The sequence below is a fragment of the Phlebotomus papatasi genome, chromosome 1 (genome assembly GCF_024763615.1).
Source record: "Phlebotomus papatasi isolate M1 chromosome 1, Ppap_2.1, whole genome shotgun sequence".
In the NCBI taxonomy this organism is placed as follows: Eukaryota; Metazoa; Arthropoda; class Insecta; order Diptera; family Psychodidae; genus Phlebotomus; species Phlebotomus papatasi.
In genome coordinates this window covers 30,029,943-30,043,288 of record NC_077222.1, presented here as the reverse complement: position 1 = coordinate 30,043,288, position 13,346 = coordinate 30,029,943, and the positions used below count along the sequence as shown (strand labels likewise).

At 31.1% G+C, this 13,346-nt stretch overlaps 1 protein-coding gene across 7 annotated transcripts in view; it reads right to left on the bottom strand.

Annotated features, from left to right (window-relative positions):
* Nucleotides 1–13,346, bottom strand: part of LOC129799623 (uncharacterized) — a 53,705-nt gene that overhangs the window by 11,310 nt on the left and 29,049 nt on the right. For all 7 annotated transcript variants that reach the window (XM_055843682.1, XM_055843685.1, XM_055843681.1 and 4 more), the window contains 2 exons: nt 5,218–5,324; nt 661–1,136 (listed from right to left, as the gene is read on the bottom strand). In XM_055843682.1, the coding sequence (XP_055699657.1) occupies nt 661–1,136; nt 5,218–5,324 (583 nt within the window). The remainder of the gene's footprint in view (nt 1–660; nt 1,137–5,217; nt 5,325–13,346) is intronic.

Sequence of the window (13,346 nt, the reverse complement as noted above, 5' to 3'; positions counted from 1 at the left end):
AAACTTAGTTGTTTTCCAAGTTCTATCAAGTACTCTTTATAAAGTCAATACCCATAAATATCCTATAGACCGCATAATATTGTAATAGATTATCGTGATTTTTTTGGAATACTGTCTCAAAGTAAAGACATGAAAAAGTGTCCCAAACCTCCCCCGGTCTCCCTTAATTAAAAACACACAAAAAAAAATGAATTGTCCGAAGGTACCGTTCTTTTCCCTATTTCAGCTCTAAAAATCTAATCAAATTTGGAAATTTCGGGATTTTTAAATTACTTTTCGTTTCAGTCGCAAAACTCCCAGCTCGGTCGGATTGTTAATCAAAAAGCGGCCACAGAACATCTTCAACACTTCATCACAAGCAGAAAAAATAAACTGCAATACTCAACATCCAAAGTCACACCTTTCATACATAAATTTGGAACAAGTTGCAAAAAATTTACTCATATATCTCTCGTACCCTGTAATCACTTGGCTGTTAATAGAGGCTCAATAGTTTAATTACCAGAAGAATGCCAATAAACATTCTTATTATTATGAAATATTTAACTCCTTTCCTATTCTCACAATATTTTCTAATAATTAGTGAATCGGTTCAAATAGGTTAACACCCAATAAGCGTAAAAATAAATGCTATCTTAGAAAAGTAATGGGTTAACTTACGTGGTGCATCAGCAGGATCCAGCACAAAAACTGTGGTTGCTGCGAGCATGACTCCATCATCAGTTTGTCCAAGAGCTCGACCACTCTTGGTGTATGCTGCTGCATCTCCCGTACAGGAAGCTTCTGCTGGGCAGGTAGATCCCGCACGACAGGCAACAACGTCACACTGAAGGTGTACCTCTGAGCCCTCCGGGAACTTGAACATGGACTTGAGGACAGCAGTTGCTGACGTGCCATCGCTGTTGGTGCGGAAGCGCGTGATAATATTGTTATCCAACGGACAACCACGGTCGTCTATTAGTGGGATTGTGGTGTTACGTTTGCTGAAGGCAAAGCAATTCCTCACGCGAATATCTCGCGTGGTATTTGGCTGCGTGAGTTCGGCCTTTATTGTATACTCCCGCCCGTAAACGGTTTCCCTCACGCGTCTTTCGCTGCTGTCCATAAACTTGAGGGCCACATGGGTGTTGTCGTCCCTAAGAAGAAGCCCAAACATCAAATCAGTTGCTCATTGTTACAAAGAAAATTCACATTCAATTTCATAATTCATCTTTTTGTGCTTCCCACAATCACACGAATGAATAGCACAAATTATTTTTTGGCGAAGATTCAACTCGATTGCGCCACTTTGTAGGATAATTTGTTGGGATGATTGCTAAATTAATTGGAAAATCATCAACACTTGCAATGTTATACAATATAGATATTTTTACCGTCAATGAATGTTGAATTATTTTTTGCCATGAAACCAGAGTTACGTGCTTCGCAAGGCGAAGTTTAATATCACATTTGAATTGATATGCGACTCGACTAAATAAAAAGTCGATAATTTTTTATGTACTGTCTATTGGTAATTCACAAAATTTGCACTAAAAATTAGTGCTGCTTCAATATTTCATTGGCAAAAAGGTAAAACAAATTTAAACAAATATTCTGACAGTTTGAACAAACATTGGACAAAATAAATATTTTTTTCTGATTTTGTATCTCATTAATGACTAATGCAAAACAAAGATAGAGAATTATATAAAATGGCAATATTAAAGTTTGATATTAAAAAATAAGATTTTTACTTTCATATAATTTTATTTTGTAAAAATACATTTTAAATCAAAGTTGTTAATGTATAAAACCGATGGTTGCCAAAAACCCAAATGGGTTGAAATCCCGATTAAAAATTTTAATACTTTTATACTAATATCAATCAGCTGACAATTTAATTGCTACTCAAATTCAAACTGAATCAAACGTAAATTACTTTTGAGAAAAAGAATGTAAAACATTAATATAGGACAATAAGTAATTATTAAGTTTAACAAATTCTTGGTAATAGAAGGGAACTGGGATAGTAGAAAACATGAGGTAGTTGTAAACACTGCGAATTTTTAAATTAGATATGAGACTTCAGACCTATATGAGTTTTTAAGTACTATTAGAATCCTTGTCCAGTCCACTGAATAAAGAATCGACTTAAGGTTCAATTACAGTTTTGATCATAAAAATCATAGTTTACCACTACCCCATGTTATCAATGCTCCAGTTTCCCCTACTGAGTCAAACGTATCCAAATATTATTTATAGGTCACGCCCCATTCTAGAGTTAATAGACAAAAGAGTGATTGCAAAGCGTTCCAGCTTTGCGAAGTGTTCGAACTCACGAAAAAAAGAGCTCTCCGTGTATTATCTTTTCCCATGGTTTTTGGGCTTACTACAGCTCGGCTTATTACAGATTACATTGCTTTACAATTCACAAATCATAAAAAAAACAAATCTATTTAGAAATAAGAAATTGCTTAAGAAAAGCAGATTTTAGAATATTTCAGCAAGAGTAACAAGCATATGGACAAATAAAAAGTAAATCCGAGAAAGGTATATCATTTTCGTTACCTTACAAATTAAATGTGATGCAGTTAGGTTAAAAATTTCAAAATTATTCAAAAATATTCAAATTTAAACTAATCGATTGAAAAAACAGGCCCTCCAACGTAGTTTAACTTTGACCATCAAAAATGCGATACCGAAATTTTTTCGAACATTGGGGTTTAAGGACGATAAATATATACCAAAACATATTCGAAAATAAAAAAAAAAGAATCTTTCCAAATCTCGCAACTCAGTGCACAATGCAATTGGCTAAAGGTCGTGTAGCAAGTCAAGCAGAGCATATGACCTCTATATCTCAGTTGGTAGAGCACTCGTCTAGTTAATGAGAGGTCTCCAGTTCGATTCTGAGTGGAGGCAGGAATTTTTCCTACCTACACAAAAAAAATGGATGACTTGAGTGTCATTTGCTCTGATTGACGATTTCTCGGTACATAAATACAATTACATTGAACTAAAGTTCGTAAAATTCTCACGAAAAAAAAAGAATATTCTAGGAGCCGTTTTCGGAATAAACCAAAAAATATGGTTTTGTAGGAAAAGGAGAGGGTGGGTGGGGTGGAAAAGAAAACAAAACTCTACTAAATAACGTTAACTTATGGGGGAGGTGGTCCTCGAAGACCGGAAGTCGATGGTCCTTACCGTTTGGTCTCTAATTACATCAAAAGTTGAAAAAAGTGAATTAAATAACTGCTCTCTCTCTGAGTTCGAGCGGTAAGACATACAATATTCTAGAGATTAGCCTTCAAACTCTAAACACACCCTACCCAAATAGACTTCGGCTAATTCTCGAGAATATTTAGCAATATAATTCGAATTGCTCTAATCCTTCTGTAAATATTCTTGAGTATCAGTCTGAGTTGAAGCATTAGGCGGCGGTGGACGTACGTTTTGCTTTCCAATCACAAACTTTATAAATCATTATCTTTTAATATTCAATCAAGCGTTGTTCTATAGCATAAATACAAATAAAAATAATAATAATAAATATAATGTTTTTTTATTTTAATTTAAATGCATATTTTTTTATAAGTTTTAAAATCAAATTTTAATTTTTAGGATTTATGTCTGTGTAAGGATTTTTGTTTAAAATTTTTGTAATAGCTTAAACCATTAATTTTTGTGGTTCAAGCATTTTCAAAAGTTAATCGATTAACCATTAACTTGTAAAAAGTCTTTTTATCATCTTAAAAAGCAGTCTTACAATTATTAAAATGGACATAGCCTAAAATGAATAACTAACTTATAGAGCCTTAGAACACAAAATGGGCATATTTTTCTTAATTTCCTTTAAATTTTTAAATTTTTAAGACTATTAAAACTGAATATTAAGATTACAAAAGTAGTCACAGATATTTGGAATATATTTTATTTAATTTAATTTAATGATCAGATAGATGACGGAAAGATTCTTTCAAACCTTTAAAATTCTGTAACGCGTATTATTCTTCACCTCATTCTATTTCAGGAAACTTTTCTTCAATTCAGCTGTGTCAGTGTTGGAAAACTGCTTCTACTCTCAGAATAAAAGACTTTGCATTGAATTCTAAATTGACGTTATAAAAACTTTTATTAATAACAATCAAAGTTTATTATTCTAATCAAAACCTCAGAAGACCTAATAATTGATTTTTTCTTGTTTTGGCTCTATGAGTTGCTAGCTTCAGACAATTAATATTATATATAAAATTTATGATAAACAGATAGAATTATCCTTTTTTCACGAGATATAACTGTTTTAAAATTATAACATTTTCTACTATCATTATATAAGTAACCTAAATTTGTTGTGTTCTAAGCCAGACCTATTTTATTCCAACCGGAAGCATGTCTTTCAGACCAGTTCAAAAATTAAAGTTTAAGTGATTTTTATTGGATATGTTATAACAAAATAGTAATATAATAAAACTTATTATACCTAATTAACAAAGTTAATAATCTATTCAATTGATAACAAGGAAGTAATCTCAATTTTATTTGCCGTAGATCTTTAAGAGGGCGTGACATGAAATTATTTTCTAAAAGAGCTTAGCTAGGAGATGTAAACCAGACATTAATCCGTAGTATTTCTCTCCCATGTAGTTTTTCAATAAAGCTCATTTAGATTTTCTTCGTTCTTTAAGTCAATCTATTATCTCCTTTGTCTTATGACAAATATGAATATAGTGTCAGTAATATTTTTCCTACATTTTACTTTCATTGGAATAATAAAAATTCATTGAAATAGATAAAAACAACTCTTAAGTCATGTATTGAGCATATATTTGTGCTTAACTTCAGAAACTCATTAACTGTGCGTGCAACAATTTCAACGATAAAACTTAAAGTCATGTCCAAGGTTTGTTCTCATAGTTTGCCAGAATAAAATAAATAAATGATATAGTCAAATAAAACATTTAGTTTACATTGCAGAGAATATCAATTATCTCTTTCTAATCTAAAAGATAAACGTAAAGTTGTTTATATAGGAGAAGCCTTTGAAGTACGTAATAAATCGTGTGAACATCACCTAATAAGGTAAATCATACAGATCAATGACCGTTGTCTCAGAGTATTCAAATTGGGCCTGGGGCCTTTTCCTGTATGCGGGATGAATAAAAAGTCTCCCAACACCTCACACGAAAGTCATCATGTGAAATTCTTTAAAATGTCATCATCAAATAGAGATTTCTTTACCTTGCAAATCCAGTTTTGCCACATGTTATAATAAAGAATCGATCCTCAGCCAGCTCCAACGTTCGATGAAGTCTTACTGCCACTTGGACTGATCTCTCTTCCGTTTTCTGTGGAAACCAGATAGATTTTTTTTTAATAAGTAAATAGTAAATGTTGCTCAATTTGATCTGATCATTGTATTAGATTTTCCTCTTTACGTCTTTCGCAATTAATTTCAGAACTTTATTGTACAAAGTAACATTAGAAAATTTAGACACAGCACTTTTAGTGTGTTAAATTCAATATATTTGCTTGCTGTTGAAAATTATGTGTGAGAAAAAAAATTGTGACTCTTAAAGGCATTAGATATTGTGGTGCAATTTTGGTCTGTTAGAGCAAAATCAGGCAAACTTTCCGGACTGCAACCAGTCGCAAAAGTTGCAGCTGACGCAACTTGCAATTCTCTACTTAGCTTTGATGGTCGTTTTGACCAGTTTCAGACGGTCACTCAATTGGCGAGGAAATCACTGAATGGAACGATTAACGATTGATTGCGTGCCATTCGAGACGTCCATCATCCGCAGATGACGCGGCTTCATCACACAAAACGTTGCTTCTGGGCCCCGGGAACAATTTCTCCCATGCAATCTGTCGCTTTTCATTCAAATGAGAGTGAAAATCACTTTCGATTTCCTTCCATATCTCATCTGATTAACTCAATATTAAAATATCGATTAGATAATTACAAGGTTTACAGGTCACTCAACTGGGAAGGGAAGAATATCGAAAATTACACCAAATTGCAGACCATGTTGAGAACTTTCTTTATTATCTTGCACACAAGCTAAATAATCACACTGTAATATGACGTAGGGGCATTTGGGGCAGTTCAATTGGGCTAACGTAATGTAATTTGGTTCTACAAAACAATTGTGGAACTAAACGAAATAATTGTAAGACTTAGCTTCTTTTAAAATTTGCGAAAAATCGTATATCATTGTAGGCCCACGGCTTAAAATAGCCCTACATACCCTTACCTCTCTCTGGATGGATTTTTATTACGATGTAAAAGAATAACGGTAATGTAAATCGGTTTTGAACGGTTATTTCAAAATTATCTTTCGAATATTTTAAGGCTTGATATTTTCTTGAACTTGAAAACAGAAGGGCTCTTGGACTAAAATAACCAAGTTTATTTAAATTAATATGTAAAATGTTTTCAATATCATTTGCAGCCAATAGCAATTATATAGCCTTTTTATGCTTGTCGAATTTTTGTGCCCTAAGTCTTCGTCAAACACTCTCAATTTCACTTTTTGTTCGCACTTTACCTGTCTCGCCATTTGCCTTGGAGTTGTGTATACAAGAAAAACCACAAGAGAAAAAAAAACATTGTGTGCAGAGCCCACGCTAAATCCGCGAGTTCTGCAGTATCCTAACCGCCCACGAATAATAATCTTAAGTCACAATCTTTTTGTCCCACTATTAGTAACTATTTGCCTTTGGTTCCACTTGGCAAATTTATTGAGTTGCCATTGAGGGCATCCAATAATAAATTTCACAGATTAATTCGCGACGCTATAAATTTTAAAGCAACACATGAAAGTATATCAAATTGATGAATAGTATATACAATCTTTATTATTGCGTTCCTATCTCAATTGCACATTTTAATTGATTTAATATACAATTAAAATTACTCGAGATGACAATTCAGCCTTACTAAGCCATATCAAAGGTAGGATTACGTTTAGCGTCGAAACCTTATCGTCAGAATTACGCATATTTGTAGAATTTTTCATTAACATTTTTATCACAAGATATCCTGGGATGCTTAACCCTCTAAGGACGATTCGGTCACCCGTGCCGTATAGAGATAATTATTTTTCCTGACTACCCGAAGTTCTTTCTTTCTAATGTTTGTACGTAATCGTCAAGTAGATGGTTGTAAGAATCTAGGATATTTTTTGCAAATCTCCAACTATGTGCTATAGGGGGAAGTGGGGCACCTTTGAAAGTGAAGCACCTTTGAAATGGGAATTTTTCACCTATTTTTAAATAAAGTTGTGCCTTATCCTGATATAATTTAGATGCACAAACAGATTGAGCAGCTAAATTACATTATGATATGGCTCTGTTCCACTTAACCCATTCAGTCAATGTACCAGAAATACTTGAGATATAATGTTCATATTTTGGGATTAGTTTCCTACAGATTAGTAGATGAATTTTTTGGAAAGAAAAAATTTTTATCTCATATGGGGGCGCGGGGAGCCTTTGTCAAATACACGTCTTAACGGTCAGTGAATTTAAATTCTGTGCATTAATTTATTATAAACTCTATTGCTTTAGATAGAGTAACTATCCAAGAACACCAATTGGCAACTAGAATTTAAATCAGGAAAGAGAAAAGAGACCAATTTTAGCAAATTCGACGGGATGTCGTATTTTCCGTCCGCCATTTTGAGCAAAAATTTTGAATGATCTTCCGCGATGCAAGAAAATAATAACAAAATGTATTTTCATCTCTGTCGAACTATTTTTCTCAAGTACTTGAATAACTAACGTTACTAAAAATCCATTCCCGACAGCAATTCGGATAAAAATTCCCCAGAAATAAATCATCAAAAATCACTCAATTTGCGTATGATGTATAATACAATGGTAAGGAATGGGTTAAACATAGGAGAAAAATCCCAATTTCAAAGGTGCCCCACTTTCAAATGTGCCTCACTTCCCCCTATTGTAAATATTTAAGATCAAAAGTAACGAATTTTCAATTGACCTCACTGATAAATGATTTTTATTATTTTTTATATTTCGAAATTTTTTTAAGCAAACCCCTTTTGGGAATATAAAATACAGTACTCATACATAATTATTTTTCATTATCGTAAAAATTATCAATCATTGGTGTCGTCAGTAAAATTACTTAAATTTTTAGGCTCTTTTTGTTCCTATCATTCATAAAAGCAAAAAATATACCAAATCAGACTCTGTTGGATTGTCTAAGGCTATATGTAAGACATTTAATTAATTTTGTATATTAGTTTCTTTTTATTATTGATTTTCGATCAAAAAAAGCGTCTCGTCCTTAAAGGGTTAAATAATTTTAAAGTTTTAAGAATAAATGTGGTAAAATTTGTTGAAAAGTATCCGGTAGGGGGAAGTGAGGCACCTGTGAAATTGGGATTTTTCTCCTTAAGTGGAACTGAGCCATATAAAAATGTAATTCAGCTTCTCAATCTGTTTGTGCATCTAAATTATGGAACGATAAGGCTAAATTTTATTTAAAAATATGTGAAAAATCCTTATTTCAAAGGTGACCCACTTCCCCCTAAGTGAAGATCGAGTTCATACTTAAATTCTATGTTTTTTTTATTAATTCTTTAAATAAAAATATTTAGTGCCCTCCTTCGAAGTCTGAGGTGAACATTTAAGCGTTCGATCTCTAAATTCTAATTCATTCTGATTAAAATCTTTAAATTTAAAGTGTCAAATTTCTTTTAATCTTTCAGCTAAAATGTAACGTACTTCAAAATAACGACACTTCATTGTATACACAGTAAAAAAATTACAAGGATAATCATTGGTTTGCTTTTTTACCACGATTATTCTTGTAAAGTTACACAAATTATGTATTTCAACAAAACGTGTAATCTGAAAATGTGTAATTCAAATTTTATGTAATTGTAAACCGTGTAATCAACTGGGAATGATTACACAGTTTTGTATATTTTCTTGCATATTTCGTATAAAATTACACAGTTTTCAAACAAAAAGGAGTACAAATTACACAGTTTTCAGACAAAATGAGTACAAATTACACAAATGTCTATTAGTACACACGATTACATGTTTAATGTAAAATTTACAATGAAAATCATGGTAAAGCAGCCAAAAAATTTTTACTGTGTAATCTTTTTTGTTATATTATGTAACCTGGGCATCAATCAAAAAATAATAATAATAATAATAATAATAATAATAATTATTATTATTATTATTATTATTATTATTATTATTATTATTATTATTATTATTATTATTATTATTATTATTAATTATTATTATTATTATTCATATGAAATGAAAATGGGAAATTCCTTGGAAATTTCTATATTTATTACAGAAAATTTTTAAGTAGGCTTCTTAATAGGAGAAAGGTTATTAACCTAGATGACAAAATCGAAAATATTTAATTTTGACATTAAATATTGAACACACACCTTAAGGTTTCTTTATCTAAATTTTGGATTCTATACCGTAAATTCTAAGAATTTAGTAACATACGTCGAATAAAGTCGTAGTCCAGGAAAATCTGTAAGATTTTTACATATTTACAGATTTTGATACAAGATTTTCAAAATTTTGACTTATTTTCCTGTTTTTCTAATAAAATTTTAATCAAATATTTCAGAATGTTTGATATACGAAATACAGATACTAATGCGGTTGGACTTAATCGTACAGTTTTTCAATGGTTAATATGATTCAGCCCTAATATTGCAATTTTCAACATAAAATATACGAGTATGGTCACAGTTGAGGTGAAAGCCTTTTTCATAGCTACTTGCACTTTCTTAATCTATCGATGCAATAAAGGTAATAGAAAAGTTTCCGTTCACGATTAAGTGTAAAGGTAATAATTGAAAAAAAAAACCTTTAATGAAAATATAATTTTGTTGACTTTCTCATCCTCACAATTTTCAAGTATTTCCTCAGAGCACTGAAGCAAGTTTTTACCATTAATCATCCGATAATTGATGTAATTAAACGACACAGCAATTACAAAGTAAGACATTATTCTCACTCACTGAAAAACTATATAATATATCATTTACTTCATTTCTATTCTGTCTATTTCTCGAGCAAAAAAAAATAATTGTAAGTATATTTGCAAGATCATGCAAAGATTCTTGAGCATAAACAAAAAAGTTTCAGTGTTCGTACTATATTATTGACGAGAAGGTTAACGTTCTCAGGCAAACAACAATCTTCACTTATTTTAGCTTTGAAGAGGAGAATTCTTTTGGTCAAACTGCAACCATTTATTAGGATATCAATTTTTTCCATTGGGTTTCGTTGAAAATTTGACTCATCATAAAGGCCTTTTTGTATATGAGAACAGAACAATGTGAATCATATATATTTAGTAAGAAGTACATGGGATTTTCAACGAATTAGCATTGACGAAAATTCCATCACGTCCATGTCAGAGGCAAAGAGTTATGTGTCATTCATCAAAATATTCTTCTGGCTTATGCTGCTGAATTTTGACTTTTACAACTTGAAAGAATTAGGAAAATGACTGTTCTTTCATCTCAATATACATAGCATGAGCAACATCAATAAGGTGTGGTATTCACTTTACAATGATCATCCAACTAATGGACACGTAGGTTATAACATTGCAGAGCGCAAGTATTTTGTATATCGGCAAACGGCAAAGTCTGGTACAATTAATATTCTGACAGTGAAAAATCGTTAACTGTTTTTTCCTTGTTAAATAGTTCAGTCAAAAATTTGCACGACATTTACAAAACAATTGTTTTCCTCATGTATTTCCTAAATAATTAACATTTCACCTGGCTAATAAATTTCATAAAAGGCTGCTTTTAATTTAATGTGGTATGTATTCTGACGTAAGATATTGTTCTACACTGCAGCCTATACTAATGCATAGACTTTGGCTTTAACTTCAGGATTATTATTATCGAATTTCACATTGAACCACGTTCAAAAACAAAACAATATAATAGTTTTAATAAGTAAATAATAACCATATTGCTAACGAATTTGGAAAGCGAAAACGGAAAAAAGCATACCAATTTTAATGTGACACTCCTAATTTGATGATTAAAGCTATACAATTCTTTAAGTTGTTAGAAAAACTAAACTATTCCTGGAAGGAAATAAACCTGACCTAATATTTAAATTTAAGTCTAATTCGTAAGTCTATGATCTGCGAATAATGACACTGGTAAAAATTAAAGGATCAAATTGATCAAAATTAGATCCTTTTGCAAAGAATGGATCAAATTTACAACGTTGAATGCACAGCACATTTATCATTAAAATGTTAATTTGATCGATCCTTTGCAAAATGTTCAAAGTTGGGTCAATTTGATCCTTTTGTTTTTTACCAATAATGAATTGATTCGAATCTATTGGTTTAAACTCATAAGTAATTAACACATGCAAACTGCTGACATAAGGCTTAAGTATTAATCCAAAAAGGTTTCAGAAAACGAGTTTTGTATGTCATTTTACAAGAATATATTAAAACTCATTTCACTTTCCCTTCAGAAACGATAAACTGGATTAAAAATCTCACATTCGACCTTACAGGAACATAAAGCTTGACCCAGTAATTTCCAATGTATTATAGTAAGTAGTAAAACTTCTATTTTTATAAAAGAAAAATGAATATTCATTAAGGAAATCTTAAGAAAACTGTGCTAAAACGAAAATATTTTATGACTTCATGTGCTCCCATAAGAGAAGAGTGATTTCTATTCAGCACAGTCCTCTAGTAAATACATCGCTTAACAACTGCAGAAAATTATTGTCATCAAATCTCTTATCCTTTATTATGATCCTTGGCTAACTTTCATAATTTTACCAAAAATTTTGGTTAAAATAATTACAGAAGTTAAACCATAAGTCAGTATAAACTGAGAAATTTATATCAAAATTTAGCATTCTGAAGTAAATCACTTTCCATTCTTTAAATGTGTTTTACAAGTCATTTTAAAAATGCTCTCTTTAAAAAAAATAATTCTAAAATGTTCTCAAAATTTAATAATGAATTGGAAAATATAAACCTTTTTTTTCTACTTGTTTGAACCTTAAACGGTAAGAGATATCATCTTCCGGTTTTCGGTGACCCAAAAAAATATATAAATTCTAAATGTTTTTTCATTCCTTTTGCCCCACCTTATTCCATTTCCTCCAAAATCATCTTTTTCGGTTTATTTCGAAAACGGCTTCGACGATATCTCTTATTTTTTAACATACCTATGACCCAAATAAATCGCCATAATAAATTTTTGAAGATTAAAATTCAACCATAATTAATAGGAAAAAGTTATTTAGACAGACATACTCCAAAGGTTCTCTTTTAAACTGACTTAATTAAATTTAAATTTTTTTTGGAAAGATCTGGAAATTAATAATGAATCGGTAAAATATCCATAAATGACTTATCTTACTCGTATTTACATTTTTATTTGTACGTATTGTAAGCTCAGATGGGGCTCACCTAATTGCAATTACAAACTTATAGAGGGAAAATGGGGAACTGAGTTTGTCAGTGGTCAAATTTTACCCTAGGGGACCCCTACTGAAATACACAAAGTGAAAGATATTCTAATGCACGGTTTTTTGGACGTTCAAATTGAAATATTCTTATGGGAGCTATTTATTGACAATTTTTACCAAAATACTGCTCAAATTGCTTCAAACAATTTATAAAATAAAAATTTGCGAAAAAATATAGAGTTATTATTCAGTATTGTATCCAGTAAACTTATTTGTATATCAAAAACCATTATTTCCCAATCAGTCATGCTTATCAAATAAAAGAATTTGTATGGGGACTTTTAAAAATTGGAAGACGAAAAGGATTCCTTAATGATAAGATGGAATTTTGCACCCTCTAAATCGGTAGAGTAGAATCGTCATCTTATGAACGTTATACACTTATGGACAGCTTGCAAAAATCTTAAGTTCTTACCTAAAACAGATTTTGAAAAATGATCTTTCGATATAATATTATATTTCGAAATCTGTTTAAGGTAAGAATTTAAGATTTTTGCACATTGTCCATGTATATAACGTCCATAGGTGATGGCTTCACCCTACTAAATTTCAACCTGACATCAGTAACCATTTACAGGGATTAAAGTGCTTAATCATACCTTGAAAAGAAAAACTTATACGATATGTTCTGTGCTTTTCTGTAATCACTACATCATTTGAAGATAGATTTAGGGCAGAATCACATTGACAATAAAATGCTCGCCGTAGCCTTACCGTATTTCGTTAATTTACGCATTTTCATTGGAAGTTTTACGCAAATTTTCCATTACCGTATTATCTTATCTCATACTCGATGGCACTAGGTGAAAATAATGTAAGAAAATCGA